The sequence below is a fragment of the Octopus sinensis genome, linkage group LG19 (genome assembly GCF_006345805.1).
Source record: "Octopus sinensis linkage group LG19, ASM634580v1, whole genome shotgun sequence".
Taxonomy (NCBI): Eukaryota; Metazoa; Mollusca; class Cephalopoda; order Octopoda; family Octopodidae; genus Octopus; species Octopus sinensis.
Genome location: NC_043015.1, coordinates 39,871,344 through 39,891,523, shown reverse-complemented (window position 1 = coordinate 39,891,523; position 20,180 = coordinate 39,871,344). Strand labels below are relative to the sequence as shown.

Below are 20,180 nucleotides of genomic sequence, written 5' to 3'. Positions count from 1 at the left end.
GCTATCCTGCAAGCAGCGTACTCTTTAGAGTACAGCAGTTTGGTAAGCAGAGTACCACAGCAGTGCAACACTTCTGTACGCATGGTACCCCAGATGTACAACACTGCAATATACATGGGCATGAGTAAAAGGTACAGAGTTCATCTCTAAATGGTTGTAGGGGGTGGTTTGGGATTTTAGCCGCAGGTAAAATACATATTCAAAGGTGTCCATGGATGTTGTAAGGTCTGTGGGTGTTGTTAGGTCTTTAGATCAATCAGCGTTGTTATGTGTTGTTAGGTAATGATGATCTAAAGAGTGTTGTTAAGTCAGTGATGGTCTGTTGTTTGGTCAGCAAAGCAGTGGCTGTCCGGGAGGAGAGCATGGGTCATATCACAGAAATGATAGAGAACAGTTTAGAGATCAATTCTACAGGACAATTGACCGTTTAATTGTTGTTTGTCCGTATATTTGGAAAAAAAAAAAAAAAGATTTAAAAAAAAAATGATTCTTTAAAACTGCAACAGGAGGAAAGAAGTGTTGTGGTCAGTAAAACTTGCAGTTGATGAAGGACAGACGCAGAAATGTCCAAGTGTGGTTTAAACTATCACAGCAGTTTAACAACGTTCTGGGTAAAAAAAATAATTGAATGCAGAAATGGACTGACTGGAAGTCGTCGGTGAATCTACCACCTTCACCACCACCATCACCACCTTCATCACCACCACCACCACCAATTATCATCATCGTCATCATAATCCTCTTGATTACCATATCTGCTGCTTTCTGATGGCTTTTGTGTCATACGGTACTCGCTCCAGATGTGGAATTGAGAAGACTAATGATGGATGCCGAATGTCGGCCCGGTAGGCTGCCAATGCTGTATCGGCCGGAGAGGAAATGCTACGGAGAGAACGAGAGACCAAAAACATGAATAACTGTTGCCATGGTAACAAGGTATACATACAAACATTTACAATAATTTTGTTATCAATACATATTTCTTTATTACCCACAAGGGGGCTAAACATAGAGGGGACAAACAAGGCCAGACTTACGTATTAATTCGATTAGATCGACCCCAGTGCGTAACTGGTACTTATTTAATCAATCCCGAAAGGATGAAAGGCAAAGTCGACCTCAGCAGAATTTGAACTCAGAACGTAAAGACAGACGAAATACTGCTAAGCATTTCGTCCGGCGTGCTAGCAATTCTGCCAGCTCGCCGCCCTTGTTATCAATACAAAACCTGTTGATTGCTCTCACCTGTGGGGAAATAATCTACAATGTAAAGTATTTACATAACCATGACTGGAATAAGGTGCTGCCCTGCCAATCACGTGGTCAGAAGTTCAAACCTTTGCATAGCTGTTGCTGTATTATGGTTCTCTTGGCAAAGACCAGGAACCGTGTCTACCAACAAGTTCCATTCTTACCTCGTTTCTCTGGGGTTTATGACAGAACATCAAACTATAAAAACAATATACTGCACTCCCCACCCCACCCCCAGCCTCTGCGGAGCAACAACGCAGACTAACGATATAACGAGTTATTGGTTTATAAGATAAATTGCTAATATTATAATTTAAATCATTAAATACTGTATGTGGCAATTTGGTTTAATTAAAAACTGATCAGCTGTGAGAATGTGACATGGTTGACGAGATGTCAAGCAATTGTTCCAATTAACAAACGGCTTAATTAACCATTAGAAGCAGACAGGAATGTTCTTACTCAAGAAGAACATTTGGGATGAGCCGTTTCTGACACCACACTCTGCAGGTGGAGGTACTTGTGGCCCCTTTGGTGTAGTTGTTCACAGCAAGAATATTATAGAAAGGACAGGAGCTGTCAATACAAGAAGATACAGAAGCAAGGGGAGGGGATGTGAGCTCCTTAGGAATTCTTGAAAGTCAGTTGGCAGAGTTGTCAAGGCAACAGAGATTGTTTTACAGTGAGCATTTCTGATCTCAGCATAAAAGGTTCAAATCCTGCCAAGGTCAACTTTGCTTTCAGGGGTCGATAAAGAAAGCACCGTTGCTGTACTGGGGTCTGTTCTAACTCTTTCTTTTGCTTTCTGTTTGTCATTCTCTTTTCTCAAAGAAATCCTCATGACCTGGAGAGGAATGAGCTCCACCAGGTCTAAAGATACCTGGATTGTGCTCCTTGTGGCCCCATCAATCAGGTGAGGAGCCAAGGCAAGGGAAAGGTCAAATTAAGCAGATTCCAAGTAAATTGACCCAACAATATTTGTGAGGAATCAAAGAAAGAACTCTTACAGAGGTTTGGCATTTCAGATTCCTTGGAATGGAAAGTTGTGATGGTCATGCCTTTCTGAAAGTAATTAGTGACAGAAGTAAAACTCAAACACAGGCTTTGGGGTCGGAGTGTTATCAACCATTTAAAACCTACCTTTTGTTCAACCTCAGCTTAGCCCTGATTCCATAGACCTTTGATCAAAAGCCTTCCAGCCATGACAATCCCACCTCACTTTTTCAAAAAGTATATCAATGTGTCCTTCCCTTTTGTGAGATATAATACAAATTAGACTGCTACATCTAGCAGGCCAAGAAGCCAAATAGAGGCTTTAAAAGTGTCGTGTTACCAATCTATGAGAAATATTCAATCTTTGAGATGTCTGATAGTCTTGGAACAGAACTGGAGACAATTCTACAGGATTCGTCAGAAACCAAAAAACAAATATAAAAACAACAAAAGTATATAAAACAAATCAACTGAGACACAAATCACATTGATTAAAGAATGGTAAAATCATGCAGAACTTGAGGAAATGGTAAATCATGCAGAACCTGGCAAAATATAAGAAAACTTTGAAGAGGAAATCCGAAGCTCAATAAGCAAGCGTTGGGACCATGCAAAGGAACATGCAAAATAAAACAAGGGCAGATAACCACAAAACACAACTGCACCAGGGGATAACAACAACAGCAGCAGTAGCAGCAGCCATCCTGTAATGATTAGTAAAGACACTAGACATTACCCCCCATCGCTCCACCATCACCCTCACAGTCTGTTGTGTGAGTGTGAACCCCAGGCCGATAACTAATGACTTCTAGCTACAGTGTTCTAACTAGCAACATCATAGGAACATTTGATATGGCTGTTAATAATGCTTTTTTGGAAGCGGACCCTAGAATTGGAGATTGTGAGGGATGACTTCTGCAGGGGGTAGATTCTAAGCCTGATGTTATAGGGTCTCTCTCATCCAGTTAAATAGGTAAATAAAAGGCTCTGAGGACCCGTTTTAATTACTGACAGATGTCAACTTCAAAATCCAATACTGTGGTCCTACACTTGAGTGTTGAGTGACACTCAACCAGCCAAAACTGTTTCATGTGAGGAAGCCTTGAGTTGTCTTCTATGACAAACCTTAATTCTGTTGTGTCTGGGGAGAGTCATTTTCTTTTTGTGCCTTATAATTTAACACACTCACCGGTAAAATTTCCACTTTTTCCTTATTTTTATTTTCCTAAAATTTTCATTGCGTCTTGCAAAATAAGAAAAAAGTGGAAATTTTACCGGTGAGTGTGTTACATTATAAGGCACAAAAAGAGAATGACTCTCCCCAGACACAACAGAATATGCTTCAACACACGAACTCACATAAAGAATCTTGTAAACCAAATCCAAAAATGAAACAAACCTAAATATTTCATATAAAATGGAAATATTTGCAAAACATTTCACACATTTCTTTGGATTGCCATTAACCATTTTCTCAGTGGTCAAGTTCATCTTGGACCATTCTTTCACTCAAGCTATCACCTCCCATCACTCGCACTGGCCTCAACATCCAAGCTCATCATCGGCTGGTGTTATTTTCAGAAGAGATTGTTTCCCCACAAACTCACCCACTCCTTTTACCCCTCACTAACCAACCAATCACCACCACCATCATCATCATCATCAAACACTGTAATGCAATCCTCCTTCTCCATAACTCCCCCTTCCCAATGTATCCTCTCCAGTCCCTCGCCCACCACAACCAACACACTCAGTCATCCATATTCCAGAGCAAGGACAATTCTTGGAAGATTCTGGCTTCTGTGCCAGCCATCCAGAGAAACACTACCACCACCACTGCTACATCCACTCCTCGCACACCACCACCTCAGCCATTACTCACAAGGTAGTAGTAGTAGTAGTGGTGGTGGTGGTGGCAGTGGTTCATTTGAAGACCCCCCCAACTCCTCTGCAATCAAAAGAACAACACTTCACGCACCCAAATGACTCTTGAAGATTAACGAATAATGTAGATTAATTAGGACAGGTGTGACTTTTGGTGAGATCAAGGTGGATGGAATAACCCCAGACATTCAAAGATATGAACAGGGAGCAACATGGCCTGGAAACTGGCATGAATCCCACAAGACGAGAATTTGCAAAGTAAAGTTTTCTACACAAGAGAGGCGGTGGGGGAGAGAAACAGCAGAGTCCTCTATATAGGAGGTGAGGGGGGAAGACAATAGAGTAGGGTGTGTTTCAAAGGAAAGAGGGGGAGTAGTCCTTTAGTGATGAGGTGGTGGGGTAACAGTCGTTTAGAGATATTTGATTGAGGGCTGATCCCTTTTCTTGGATCTTCAAGTCCAATTGATGTTAGTTCAAGGGAGTTAGTTTGGGGTGAGAAATAAGGGTAGATTTGGACCAAGAATCCGTAGCTGGACAGAGGGTGCAACTGGTGAGGGTGAGCAGGAGATGTAGTCATATCAGATGCTAGAAAACAAGGAGAGGATGATGAGGAGGAGGAGGAAGAGGAAAATATTTGATTGCAAAGTTAAATGAGGAAGAGGAAGAGGAAAATATTTGATTGCAATGTTGATGATGATGATGAGGAGGAGGAGGAGGAAGAGGAAGATGATGATGAGGAGGAGAATATTGTTTGATGATGATGATTATGATGACTATGATGATGCTGATGAAAACCTGAAATATGAAGGTATGATTAACTTGTCTCTAGGACTAGAAAAAGACTATCTTTCAACCTGGCTTCATCTGCTGAAGAGGGTAGCTGCCTGCTAAAAGTGAGGCAACTCCCATTGTCTCAGACACAAATAACATTTAGAACAACATCAACAACAACACCATAAAACATTAATAGATTTATTAAACCCGTCTTGCTACATTACCATGGATACATTCTTTGACTCCCCACCCACCATCGCATCAACCCCTTGCTTTCCCTTGTCTCATCAGGTGATTCTCCCGACAAGTTCTGCCCACGACGGTCAGTTATGAGCATGTGATGTTACCATCATCACGATAAGCCCTCTGCTGAGACATGTTCCTCCTCACAGGCACCTGTGATTCTACCAAACATGATGGTTCCCGAGACACGGCTGAATGGTTTGTCATTGCCAGTACCGCGTGACTGGCATGTAAAAAGCACCCACTACGCTCATGGAGTGGTTGGCATTAGGAAGGGCATCTAGCTGTAGAAACTCTGCCAGATCAGACTGGAGCCTGAAGATCATTGGGCAATGATCAAAAGGTCAACATTCAAATATATATATATTTTGACTATAGAGTAGAGAGCCTTGATTTGGTTTTCAGTGCCACATGTAAGCACCTCAGTTTTCACTGGTACATGTTCAACAGCAAGCCACACTTCTTTATTCCACATCAAACATAATCTAGCATTTTTTAAATATTCTGACACATAGACAATGGCTTGGCCCTCCGTTCGTTACAAAGACAATGGTTTCAGCTGATTCAGTCAATGGAACAGCCAACTCATGAAATGAACGTGCAAGAGGCTGAGCACCCCACAGATACGTGCACCCTTAACGTAGTTCTTCAAGGAGATTCAGAGTGACACAGAATGTGACAAGGCTGGCTCCCTTTATATTACAGGTAACACTCCTGTTTGCCAGCTGAATGGACTGAAGTAACATGAAATAAAGATTCATTCAATAGCCAGAACATATAAGACAGCCTCAACCCCACACACCACCCTAGACTCCTCTAAACCATTAGGATTGATTAACCCTACCTATTGATGTTTGGGGTGAGAGGTGGGTAGAATCAATCCACAGCCAATAAGTTGTGTTTTCAGACATTTCTCAATAAATTCTTCTGCTTGGTTTCAACAATAATGGTTCCAAGACAAACAGATTTAAGGACTCTGCGTCAAACGGGAAACAGCAAAGTGAAGAATCTTCAAAGGTTCCCTCGACTGGTTGTGTTTCAAGAGGATTCCTTTGAAAGGAGTTTTCGTGAGTGACCTCTCTGAAATGATGTTTCCTGAGGTAGTTTCTATTAGAAAAAAGGGGCCAATATTAAATATTCTAAGGTGAGTAATGGGTGTCTCTGAGAAATCTCATCCAAGTTAATGCTATCATCATCGAGTCACAAATTTTCCGCAGAAACAAGGAAACTGTGTTTCCACTGGTTTTTTTTTTTTTTAATTGCTGATTCTGTCTGTTGGTCCCTCTCCTCCACTGCCCAAGTGACAAGAGGAAGAATTTCAGCTCAGACTTAGAACTGATACAGCAACACATCACATCCAACTCTCCAACAGTTACATCAATCCTCTGTCTGTACTTTAACCTCTGACCAAAGGCAAAGATGAGTGCTGAGCTCAAAGCACTGTAATGAGTTGGCCATCTCATCGTGTTTTAATGAAATAATGAAGTTTTGAGAAAGAAAATGGAGAATGATAAAGTGATAATGAACATTTCAAGAACTGACAAGAATTTCTTGAAGAATTTCTAAGAAATATGTAATCCAAATTCTCACTAATTAATATCCAAGTTAAATATATAATTAATAATTAGAATTATCTACAAAATACCACCTATTCTAGATTATTAATAAACAACATATAAATCATGTAATCCTTATCTACAAATCCTTCATGAAAACTAATTAACATTCTCAACAAATTGTGTTTAATTATAAAACAGTCTAATTAAAGAATTAAAATGTTACACAAATTAATAAAAGATTAATTCAATCCTTTTCCTTCCACAGTTCCTCACACACACACACACACACTGTTCGTCACAAATTAATCACACTTTATCAGTCGTAGTTAGTTAACTAGCATGCAACAGTTTACCAATAACACAACACCAAGGTAACTACTTCGGTTGTTAGTATAACTACGACATTATGTCGGATTGAATGATGCAACAATAGAGACCAGTGGAGGGGGGGTACCTGGGACGTGGTCAAGTCGAACAACAAACGTGCAGAGAAGACTACGGAGAACAATGTTATCGTAAACTTTGATGCAATTAAATATCTGAGAAAGAACCAAATTAACAAAGACTAATTAATGCAAAGTCATGCAGTAAGTTTGTGATGCCTCCAACAAGCAAAGCCATTTTAAAATTCTTCAAACTATAAAAGAGTTTGTATGTGTTGTAGCATTTTGAGAATTTTGTGTCCAATCAAAGTTTGGCAAATGCAGAAGAATAGCAAGAACTCTAAAGAAAACTCGATATCTTTCAAAACAGTCTTGTAATCACGATTAGATCTGAGATGGGGGAACGACTTTCCAAGAACGGTCAGCTAAGAATGTGGTGCTAATAAGTCTGTAGAATAGCCATCAAATATGTCGTATAAAAAAAAATGGGGAGGACATTGTGAGAACTATTTAATATTAGTTGTATCTAAATTAATTAAATCAGTCTTTTACAAGCAAGACAACCATTTCAGTTGGACTGCCATGGTCTGAATGTCAGTCACAACACAAGACATTCCACTGCATTTTATACAAAGTCTCTACAATAAATAGAGAACGGATTTCCGAGAATTCCATCAGGGAAAGTTTATGTAAAATGATAAATCTGGAAATTAAGGATTTGTGGATAACACCCACATATCTGACCAAGTAGCAGTGTGTGTGTGTGTGTGTGCATGAGATTGAGGAATATGCATCAACACATCATAGCTATGATCTGAGACATTAAACAGGACAGTCATAATAGGTACACAAATAAGGCAGTCAGAGAAGTATAAGTCTGTTATGAAACTTGGGTTGTCGAATAAGGCAATCATAACAGTTGTCATAACGCAAAGCCAGTCATTTATCACACTGACTAAGTCATAAGAGTTCTGTCATTGAATAGTATGGTCCCGGAAGTTCAGTCATAAGTAAGATGAGGGAGTCTTTATCTCATAATAAACCTGTCTAAATACTAACTTTACTTTTAAGATAGAATGTGAGGGGTGTGTGTGTGTGTGTGCGGTATATATCTTATAAAATACCTACAATTAGAACTGGTGATACACACGAGGAGGATCACAATATTAATGATGGAACATCCAAGTGAAACTTGAGTTGGAAGAAAAGTGGACAGGGGATGGAGTAGGGGGATAAAAATACATCAACAACAACAATAATAACAACAACAACAAAAATATGTGACTAATCCAAAGAAGTCAACTCAACACCAGCCAATCATTTTGCAAGCAAAAAATGCAGACAATATTGAACAGAACAATACCATTCCATCATATTTGAGAGGCCAATATCAGACAAGTGGCTCCACCAAGCAGAACAACACCTCATGATTTAGAATTTAATGATTTCACTTCAAAATTTATTTTCTTAGATTTAAATATAGTTTTGTACAAGTGACACAGTAATGGTCACAGGAGAAGAACTTCAAAACGTTAATTTTCTAAATTTAAAAGGAAAAATATAAATAATTTTATCACTTTGATTTCGTTGAGTATTAATTCATATTTATTTATTTGCCATAATTGTTGTGATTTTTAAAATAAGGTTGTTGAAAATAAGGTTGTTGCGACCAAGTTTTTAACAGACACATGGTACTATTGAAATGGACATTGTCCCATCATCCTATATTCACAATCTGGACACTGATGTTACTACCTCACCTGCATCTCTGAGATATCAATGTACAAAGTAAAACTGATATTGTCAACAAATACAGACATCTCGAGAATAAACATTTCTGATAATATGACTCTTCTAAAGTACAACAAAGTATTATTCGGAAGAGGTGCTATTAGACCAAAATTTGGAAAACAGTCTTGTTGTCCAGAATAAAAGGCAAGGCAGCCATGTTGTGCTTCGTTGTCTGATATTGACCCATTACCATGTTGAGTGAAAAAACACAGAGAGCAGAGCAGAGCAGAGAAGAAAGAAGTTGAGTAATAAGTAGAGAGCTATGGAAACAACTGTTGCCAAATCAAGAAACGACAGCTAGAAAAACAACAGTTAAGACAACCATACAGTACCTCTGAGGGGGGACAGCCATTCACAGTGAAGAAACCAAACTTAGTTGGTTGTTTCAGTTAAACCAGATAGAAATATCTGAAAATGTGTTACACACATTAAAAATGATGTAATGAAACAAATCAATTACGGTTGAATATACACACACATGATTAACGCGTTAAATTACACAGGTCGCATTGTAAACACGACCCGGTGTTACACAGAAACACACACTCAGTCGGTGAACTGGACATTTTGTAACGTAGAAAAGACAGGTGACACACAACGTTTCCGATTCTAAAACTGTGAGATTTTCTAGAAATACAATGAGAATATGAAGAAATGGTGGTGTAATGTTAGAGAGTAAGAAGAATGAGGAGTTTGGAGTTTACTGTGGTGAGGAGTACAAGTATTTCTGGGAGCTGTTCAGTACTGTAATAGTATTGTGGTAGTAGTCGTAGTAGCAATGTTTTGTACTGTGGTAGAAATGGTATTGTATGTATACAATAGTATGGTAAGTACAGAGATGTCAAGAGTAGAATAGAAATATTTTACAGGAAAAACAAATCAGAAAACATATTGAAAAAACTTAATGAAGTGATTGTAGAAGGATTCAATCATTCAACCTCTCTCTCTCAGCACACATACATGCATGCACACACACATACACACTCACATACATGCAGGCGTGCATATACGCACACATGCACATACACACACACACCCTGTTTCATCTTTCCTTCAAAAAGAAATTCCCAGATAATTCCAGATTAAATCTAAAAGTACATCACCACAACCATCACCTCCCCTACCTTAGCACCTGACACAGGAAGCAAGGGAGCATAACAACAACAACAACAAGAGCAGTAATAATAATAATGATAATAATAATAATTATAATAATTATAATAATAATAATAATAATTATAATTATAATAATTTTTTTTTCAAACTATGGCAAAAGGCCAGCAATTTTAGGGAAAGGTGGTTAATCGATTGCATCAACCCCCAGTGTATGACTGGTACTTTATTTTATCAACCCTGAAAGGATGAAAGGCAAAGTCGACCTTGCTAGGATTTGAACTCAGAATGTAAGGAATTGGAAAAAATACAAGAAAGCATTTTTTCTAATTCTCTAACAATTCTGTGAGAATCTAACACCCAAATAATAATAATAATAATAATAATAATAATAATAATAATAGTAATAATAATAATAAAAGCAACAATATTAACAGTGGTTGTTTGATGTTGGTAAAGTCTTAAAGAAATAAAGAAAACCAAATTATTCAGAATCTATAAAGAGCAACATGTCTGTTGGTGCCACTAAAAGAACCAAACCCACTCCAATCAATATTGTATTTATATTGAAAAAAAAGAAACAAAAAAAAACTGATCAATTTATCTTATTAGTTACCTCCCGTGTAAATGTTTTTTTTTCTTTGTTTTAAACAGCTGTAGAGAAAGTGTTTGTCTGCTGATTGCTTGGATAATCTGAGGTGATCGAAGTTTTTCAGCTCCACCATATTTTGGATATGTGAAAGTTTGTAAACAAGTATAAACATTGAGTAGAAAGGAAAGAGAGAAGGAAAGAGTAGGAGGAAGAGGGATATAGGAGAGGAAGAGGATGAGAGATGGAGGACAAGGAAGAGTGTGTGTGTGTGTGTGTGTGTGTATCACTTACTTTATCTCCAACAATCTCCCCTAGTTTCTCGTAGATTTCATTAAAACCAGCCTTCAAAGATTCGTGATAATCTTTTTGTTCCGTCTCAATGAGTTTCGCATTCAAATCCAACGCTTCACTGCAGATATGGATAAAGTTCCTGAAATGAGAGAGGGGGGAGGAGGTTAGATTACTGTGGAAGGTGGGTGGGTGGGTGGATGCAGTGGATATAACCAGAGAGAGAGAGAGAGAGAGTATAGTTGAGAGGGAGGGGAAGAAGAAGAGAGGGTGGTTTGCCAGAGACAAAAGATTAAAAGGGAGATGCCAACAAGTGTGGTGAAGGTGAAGGAGGAGGAGGAGGTGAAGGAGGAGGAGAAGGAGAAAGAGGAGAAGAAGAAGAAGAAAAGAAGAGGAGGAGGAGAAAGAGAAGGAAAAGAAGACGAAGAGAAGAAAAAGACGAAGAAAAAGAAGAAGAGGAGGAGGAGAAAGAGAAGAAAAAGGAGAAAAAGGAGAAAAAGGAGAATAAGAAGAAGAGGAGGAGGAGGAGGAAGAAGAAAAGAAAAAGAAAGAGGAGGAGAAGAATAGAAAGAGAAGGAGGAGGAGGAGAAGAAGAGAAAGAAGAAGAGGAAGAAGAAGGAGAAAAAGAAGGAGGAAAAGGAGGAGGAGGAGAAGAAGAGAAAGAGGAGGAGGAGGAGAAGAAGAAGATGATGATGATGATGATGCTGACTTACTTAAAGACATCTTTGAGTGCTGCCACTTTACCAACTGGATACTTGTTGACTTTGTCTTTACTGAGGAACGCTTCAGCATAGGCTAACGGACCAGCATGCACCTGCGGGAGGACACACAGACAGAACAGAGTCAGAACAGAGGAGCTTTAACAGCAAGCTCTTTGCAGTCTCTTCATTTGTAGCAGACACCTTGTCCAGCACTCACAGCAGACACACACGGCACCGACACCAATATTGAGAACATCTGTTTAACCATTTAGCATTCAGATTGCTCTGTTAAATGTAACATTTCTTCCATTCTTTTATTCTTTCATTCTTTTATTCTTTAATTCTTTTATTCTTTAATTCTTTCATTTTTTAATTCTTTCATTCTTTAATTCTTTTCTTTAATTCTTTCATTATTTAATTCTTTCATTCTTTTATTCTTTCATTCTTTTATTCTTTCGTTCTTTAATTCTTTCATTCTTTAATTCTTTTTATTCTTTAATTCTTTTACATGTTTCAGTCATTTGACTGCAGCCATGCTGGAGAACCATCTTAAAGGGTTTTATGTCGAAGAAATCGACCCCAGGGCTTATTCTTTGTAAATCTAGTCTGTATTCTATCAATCCCTTTTGCCAAACTGCTAAGTTACAGGGACATAAACACACCAACATTGGTTGTCAAGCGATGGTAGGTGGGAAAAATAAAGACACAAAAGCACATACACATAGATACACATAGATACACACACACACACACACACACATATATATATATGTATATATATATATATATATATATATCATCATCATCGTTTAGCGTCCGTTTTCCATGCTAGCATGGGTTATATATATATATATATATAATAATAATAATAATAATAATAATTGTGTACAGTGCTCAGGTGCAACATACACACACACACACACACACAATGAGCTTCTTTCAGTTTCCATCTACCAAATCCACTCAGAAGGTTTTGGTTGATCTGAGGCTATAAAAAATAAAATTCTTGCCTAAGGTACCATGCTGTGGGAATGAACCCAGAAACATGAAGTTGGGAAGCAAGCTTCTTACCACACAGCCACGCCATGCCTTGTCTCATAGCTTCGAGATTTTGACAATGCATTTGCTTATACTTAGAACAACATTGCAGGGTATGCATGAGAGGCCTGATCTGGTCCGTTTGGACACAAAACCAGCAGAATATTTTGGCCAGTTTGAATGCTAAAGGGTTAAATCCGTAAATACCATGTATGTAGAAAGTAGGGTGTATAACGTTTACCGTACCTGGGTACTGACACAGCCTTGTAGGTTCAAATGGAGCTTCTTAACGTCAGGGGTGACAGCTCGGACAACTTCCTGAAGGTCAATCACTTTATTGTGCAGCTCGTCAATGGCTACTTCGATGGGGGACAGTTCCTGCTCCATGTGTTCAATGATTTCTATTCTCTTCTTCACGTACGGGAAGGTGTGCGAGGCTGGAGAGAGAGACAAACAGACAGACAGACATGATACATCGCATAATACATACTATACTCTTTTACTTGTTTCAGTCATTTGACTGCAGCCATGCTGGAAACTGCTTTGAAGGGTTTTAGTCAAACAAATCGACCCCAGTAAGCCCAGTACTTATTCTATCGATCTCTTTTGCCGAACCACTAAGTTACGGGGATGCAAACACACCAGCATCGGTTGTCAAGCGATGTTGGGGGACAAACACAGACACACAAACATACACACACACATATATACATACATATATATATATATATATATATACATATATACGACGGGCTTCTTTCAGTTTCCGTCTACCAAATCCACTCACAAGGCTTTGGTTGGCCCGGGGCTATAGTAGAAGACACTTGCCCAAAGTGCCCCGTGGTGGGACTGAACCCGGAACCATGTGGTTGGTAAACAAGCTACTTACCACACAGCCACCCCTGCGCCTATATTTCAAGAGCCTGGTATGAGAATAACATCAGCTTGACCACTGCTGACCAGTATCATTAGGACAACTAAAAGAGGACAGGTTGATGGGGGAGGGAGTTGCAATCAATAGAACAGCCAACCCCTACAGAACCATCAACGACTGGAATTATCAAGGGAGGTAACTAAAATAAGCCAACTGGATCAATGGCTAGAATTGCCACTAAGTCTGTTTTATTTCACCAACTAAATGGTAAATTCTAATTGATACCTGTTGGTTGTGCACCTCATCATTTAATTTGTCATCATTTGTCAATGGTTGCCGCTAGGTTTGGGTTTTCAATACATCCCTCATCAAAAACCATGCCAACGGCAGTTATCTCCCTTTAGCTCAAACCTGAAATATTATTGGCAAAAAATTTTCAGAGCCATTTGTTTCTCGACGCCAATAAATCAGGCTTCAGCAGACAATGCTACAGTGGAAGAGGCGACAGAAGTATGTAATATATCGTGTGCATGTGCACATATACGTACACATGTGCATGTGTGTGTGTGTATATGTGAAGGCACAATGGTCCAGTGGTTAGGGCAGCGGACTTGCGGTCGTAGGATTGCGGTTTCGATTCCCAGACAGGGCGTTGTGAGTGTTTATTGAGCGAAAACACCTAAAGCTCCACGAGGCTCTGGCAGGGAGTGGTGGCGATCCCTGCTGTACTCTTTCGCCACAACTTTCTCTCACTCTTTCTTCTGTTGGCCTGCTCGCTTAGCCAGTGTTTGTGAGAATATGCAGTAATGTAGCCCTCAAACGTAGCAGCTGTTTACAAGCCATAGGTGTGTTAGTGCTAGACTGACCAAAAATTGAGGGCCAAACTGTGAGAAGGGAGACTTACTGGTCAGTATTGTCCGTAGTTTGTACTGTTCCGTGATAGAGCCATGAGCAGGTCCGTTCTTCGTAAACGGGGTTTCAAACATGAAGCGCTGTATGTTGTTGTTGCGTTCAAATTCTGTGAGTCGTTCCTTACTTTCTTCTTTAGTGAAATAAGGGGTTACATAGGTGACCTGGATGAAGGCATATTTAGGGTCAAGTTCATCAACATTCACCTGAAAACAGAGAAGAGTTCCATGTTAACACTGAAATGGGGGAAAAGTGACAAGTTGGATAAGTTCACCTTATACTAATGTGAAGTAAGTCTGAAGTTAGACTGGTCCAAATTACACTGAAGAAGGTTTGGTCTGTGGTTAGACCAGTCCATATTGTACTAAAGAGAGTTAGAGGTTGGTAGACAGAGCAGGTTACAATATAATGGAACAATGAGAGGGGGGAGAAAGTAAGCAATTAATTAGAAAGTGAGGGATGTTGTCATTCCATTGATGGTTTCTGTTATAAAAGATTGATTTCGTACAAATGGTGGGAACAACAATAACAAACACATCAAGCATGACCACCACTGAAGAATTATAGAACTAACCTTCTTAGAATCCATAATCAACTTCACATTCTCTTTGCCGTAGCGGTATGTATATAAATTGAACAATCGGTCACAGATTTCTGAAAGGTTGGTCACTTTAGGTTCTTTATAAATATATTCTTTGCCGTTTTCTTCATCAAAGTGAGCCTAAAATTTGTACAAAATAAATACAAAAACATATCAGTGCCAAGAGGTAAAATGATCAAAGGGTCATGTGACCACAATTATAAAGAAACTTGTTTATATTATTGTAATATCTCCACACCTTACCTATCAATCTAACCCCTATAATCTGAGAATTCCTCGCCATTTCTCCCTCTCACTTTCCAGCTGGGGTAACCCTGTATTTCCTCTTCAACGAGACACCTGTTCCTGTCCCTCTATCATTCTTTCACCTCCATCAATTCTGAACCCCAATCTCAGATGAGGGATCTTGTCTTGTAAGTTTCTTGGTGACCTCACTAGTACCAGTGCCACGTAAAAAGCACCACCCAGTCCATTCTGTAAAGTGGTTGGCATTGGGAAGGGCATCCAGCTGCAGGAACCATATTAAGGGGCAGACATTGGAACTCAGCACAGTTCCTCTGGCTTGTCAGTTCTCATTGAACCATCCAATCCATGCCAGCATATGAAAAGGCGGCAAGCTGGCAGAAACGTTAGCACACCAGGAGAAATGCGTAGCAGTATTTCGTCTGCCACTATGTTCTGAGTTCAAATTCCGCCAAGGTTGACTTTGCCTTTCATTCTTTCAGGCTCGATAAATAAAGTATCAGTTACGCACTGGGGTCCATGTAATTGACTTAACCCGTTTGTCTGTCCTTGTTTGTCCCCTCTGTGTTTAATCCCTTGTGGGTAATAAAGAAATAAGTATATGAAATGGATGTTAAACGAGGATGTAATTATATGACTAGAGACTCATCTGTTTTGGATATATTAGTTTAACCTAGTATTTGTATCTTAACCCAAACAACTATCAATGTGCCTCAGACATATTGTCGTATATTCTCACTCAAACATTTTAAATAGGGTTCAAAGATTTCAAGCATTTAAACCAGAGAATCTCAAAGTTTTTGACATTGCAGTGGAATGGAGGCCAAACATTTCTGGTGGAAACAATACATGAGCAATTAAAAGGAGAACCGTTTTTAAATTTAAAAACTTGAACCTTTCAGCTGCACCTAAATATCTGACGCAGTGCACCAGTGTGCTGCAGTGCAGTGTTTGAAAACCAACAGTTAAAGCCAATGTCAATCAAAAACTGTGCAACACCTTAACTCATCTCTCCTCCACAACTGTACATACACACATTGCATGCAAGTGGTGCATTTTGATGTGGAAACAACAAAGCTTCTCCATGAGGAATCATAGAATGGAATTGCATTCAAGTCGAAGACAACAAACCATCCTAAGAACAGATTGAGGAATACTGGAACTAAATAACCAGAAACAGTCACAGACAAATTTAGTGTTTAAAAGTCATGTCAATTAGTTCTAGTGCAAAGTGTAAAGTGTTTCTTATTTCTTTATTGCCCACAAGGGGCTAAACAAAGAGGGGACAAACAAGGACAGACAAAGGGATTAAGTCGATTACATCGACCCCAGTGCGTAACTGGTACTTAATTTATCGACCCCGAAAGGATGAAAGGCAAAGTTGACCTTGGCAGAATTTGAATTCAGAATGTAGCGGCAGACGAAATATCGCTAAGCATTTCGCCCAGCCTGCTAACGATTCTGCCAGCTCTCTGACTTGTGTAAAGTATTTCTGAGACCCGAAACATTACAGGGTTGCAAAACCATTTAAACCCCAATGAATGACAGAAACCATGCCAGGGGTAAGGGCCCTGCACTTGGTCATCTCTATAGTCATTAGAGTAAAGGATCTGGAAGTGGAAAAACAATATGAAATATCAAACAAAAGCCAATATTCCCTCACTGGCACACTGTGCCACCACTCAGAAAGAATCCAGCAATGATGGCAGGTGACAAGACTGAATTGCATCTCAAAATTTCTTTAAAAAAACTTGCATTCTTACTTGTCCAAAAAATCGCATCCTTACCTGTCCATTTTTACCTGTCCAAAAGCTTGCATTCTTACCTGTCTAAAAACATCATTCTTACCTGTCCATAAAATGCTACACGATAATATTTTCCAAGGAGCCGTTTGCCAGAGTGCATCACTTCAACGATTTTATTGTAAGCTTCAAATAATTTGCGGTAAGTCTCAGATAATCTCTGTAAAAGAAGAATTAAAGGATAAGAGATTAGTGAGAGGAGAGGGGGGGACATTTAAGAATTGGTAAAGAGAGAGAGGGGGAGAGGGAGACATCTTGGGATTGGTAATGAGGGAGAGAGGTGGGAGTTGAGGTGGGGGTGTAGGCATCTAAGAATTGGTTAAAAAAAAATGGGAATTATTTCACAACAAATGACTAAAATAGGGGTTGTCGTTTAAAGAGGGGAGAATGGGAAAATAGGATAGAATTGATGTGATGGTGATGGTGATAGTGGTGATGATCATCGTTTTTTGAGTGATAGCGGCGGTATTGTTGGTGGCCATGTTGTTGATAGTCGTGGTGGTGGTGGTGGTGGTGTAGTCAGAGATAATGTACATAAATATGATGATAATGATGATGATTATGATGGTGGTAGTGATAATAATGATGGTGACTGTGATGATGGTGGTGATGATGATGATGACGATGATGATGGTGATGATGATGATGATGGTGATGACGATGATGATGATAGCTTACCTCAAAGTCTCTGGCCACTTCATACATTGGAATAATGAGTTTGTAAATGTCCCCTAAAACTTCATAGCGTTCAGCTTGTTCTATGATTCGGGCTGCTTGTTCCAGGTTCTCAATCAACGTACTCTGCAGGAACACAAGACACAAAACATGGAATGATATGTGTATTTCTTCATCAACAAACACTCAACCCTCTCTACACCCAACACAGAAGAGCCTCAACTGGGGTCCCTCGTCCGTCAAGAAATAGCAACTGTAGCTCCTCACTTAATAGTTGTATGAATTCCTAAAAATGAATGGGGGTGGTCACAGTTTATTGTCGTTTATTATTGAAGCTTACATCAGTTCCTCCGTGGTGTGGTTTTGCATTTATAATAAAATAAATATATACAAATAATAAAAATAATTTTAAAAAATATACAGGCGCAGGAGTGGCTGTGTGGTAAGTAGCTTGTTTACCAACCACATGGTTCCGGGTTCAGTCCCACTGTGTGACACCTTGGGCAAGTGTCTTCTGCTATAGCCTCGCACCGACCAAAGCCTTGTGAGTGGATTTGGTAGACGGAAACTGAAAGAAGCCCGTCGTATATATATATATATATGTATGTATGTGTGTGTGTATGTGTCTGTGTTTGTCCCCCTAGCATTGCTTGACAACCGATGCTGGTGTTTACGTCCCCGTCACTTAGCAGTTCGGCAAAAGAGACCGATAGAAGAAGTACTGGGATTACAAAAGAATAAGTCCCGGGGTCGATTTGCTCAACTAAAGGCGGTGCTCCAGCATGGCTGCAGTCAAATGACTGAAACAAGTAAAAAGAGTAAAAAAAGAAAGAAAAAAAAGAGTGCTGTTTTGACTTCACAGATTTTCACCTGTGATGGTTGGTTTGCATCCGTGTGTGTGAGTGCGAGTGTGTGTGTGTGTGTGTGTAAGTACTTACATCAGTGTAGTGAACATCCTGCATTCCGGAATCATCTTTTATAGAGGATTCCTCAATCTGTATGTTGGGGGAGATCATGTGAAACGCAGCACAGCCTTGTGGGTAGGTTCCTGTTGGCAAACACAGAATTACAAGTGAGAATATTTCATGGTAAGAAGGTCAAAAGGAACAGTTCTGCATCAGTTTCAAAGACCACTCAGACATGATAAAACAGTCGTGAATGTTGGTAAGTAATATGGTTACATTTATGATTATTATGGTTTTGCTTAGTGATACTAATAAACTGTTGTTAGAACTCAACATCATTATGCTTTAGAATAAAGCATTAGGAGAGTAGAGAGTGTAATATCAATTAATGAATGACAAAAGAACAGAAGTTACATAATCACCTTCATCGGCTTACAGCTGTTTCTGCTAATAAAAAAAAAACAGTGCACTAAGAGCTGGTTGTTTGTGCAGCATTCGATAGCTTCCTCAGAGCCATTAAGCTGATGAAAGTGATTATGTAAACTCCTGTTGTTTTGTCAGTCATTAATTGATATCCATATATACATACACATGTGACTGGTCATCACTTGAGGGAGACCAAGGACACACTGGTCAACCATTTACAACAAACTAGGAACTGATCAAGTAACAACAGGGATCAGTATTGCTCAGGTTCTGTTGACCGGTTGGTTTAATAATGGTCACTTACTGACAATGACCTGATAGTGATTAATCATGGACGATAATCCTGATCTTGATCAGTTATTGATGACAGCTTGATATTGGTCAAGTCCCAAAAGGACAATGTGGCAGAGTCTGCCATGCTAATGCCTCTACCAATGAGTTCCAGGACATGGTAGAAATTAATCAAATCAGTTAATTAATATAATTTGGTGTACAACAAATGTGGACCCCGGCCGACCTCATACAAACACCCAGTGACCATGCCACTGGGTCAGGTTAGTTTATGGCTTAAGACTAAGGTTTCTACGGCTTGAGCAGAGACTGAAAAAAGGTTAGTAAAGTGGTCAGTGTAAAGTAGCTACTACTCTACGGTCATTTCAATTAATAATTGCGTTAATTAGTGAGACTTAGACAAGACAGACATAACGAGAAAATATTTCCATTTCACAGTTTCTCAGAAAACACTTTCAAACAACAATTCAAGATTTGTTTCTATTGATTTTGTGGACCTGACTTACAGCTGGACACAACTCAAGTCTCCGGTGTCCACCACAGCTGGACATAACTGACATCTCTGGGGTCCAGTGAAGTAATTTCATTGAGAATCCGAACAACACCAGCAAGTTAGAATCATTAAGGGTGCAGCTAAGACGAAAATGTGCAGAACCAAATGTGCAGATCAAATGCAAGTGAGAAGAGAAACTGACCCTAAATCAGCACGAAAGAATAGGACGTCATCGCATGGATACCTGGAGCAGCATCAAGGTGAAAGCTGATTATATACCTGGGTGGGCATGTCTGGATTGATTGTATTTCTTTTCTAACACCATTACCAAAAACACATATATATATATAT

At 39.3% G+C, this 20,180-nt stretch overlaps 1 protein-coding gene and 1 long non-coding RNA gene across 12 annotated transcripts in view; both read right to left on the bottom strand.

The window, feature by feature from the left end:
* Positions 1-431: 431 nt before the first annotated feature.
* Positions 432-20,180, bottom strand: part of LOC115222348 (dedicator of cytokinesis protein 9) — a 264,847-nt gene continuing 245,098 nt past the window's right edge. For 10 of the 11 annotated variants that reach the window (XM_036511318.1, XM_029792537.2, XM_036511313.1 and 7 more), the window contains 9 exons: positions 18,653-18,762; positions 17,718-17,840; positions 17,086-17,199; positions 14,968-15,114; positions 14,389-14,599; positions 12,857-13,047; positions 11,585-11,685; positions 10,875-11,013; positions 432-882 (listed from right to left, as the gene is read on the bottom strand). In XM_036511318.1, coding sequence (XP_036367211.1) covers positions 781-882; positions 10,875-11,013; positions 11,585-11,685; positions 12,857-13,047; positions 14,389-14,599; positions 14,968-15,114; positions 17,086-17,199; positions 17,718-17,840; positions 18,653-18,762 — 1,238 coding nt within the window. In that variant the 3' untranslated portion in view covers positions 432-780. Of the gene's footprint in view, positions 883-9,210; positions 9,287-10,874; positions 11,014-11,584; positions 11,686-12,856; positions 13,048-14,388; positions 14,600-14,967; positions 15,115-17,085; positions 17,200-17,717; positions 17,841-18,652; positions 18,763-20,180 lie in introns of all 11 variants that reach the window. The other variant, XM_036511319.1, reaches the window with a different exon arrangement.
* LOC118767172 lies at positions 2,040-9,201 on the bottom strand. The gene is made up of 2 exons (XR_005003077.1): positions 3,644-9,201; positions 2,040-3,369 (listed from the first exon to the last, which is right to left on the bottom strand). It is a non-coding gene; the product is annotated as an uncharacterized LOC118767172 (long non-coding RNA).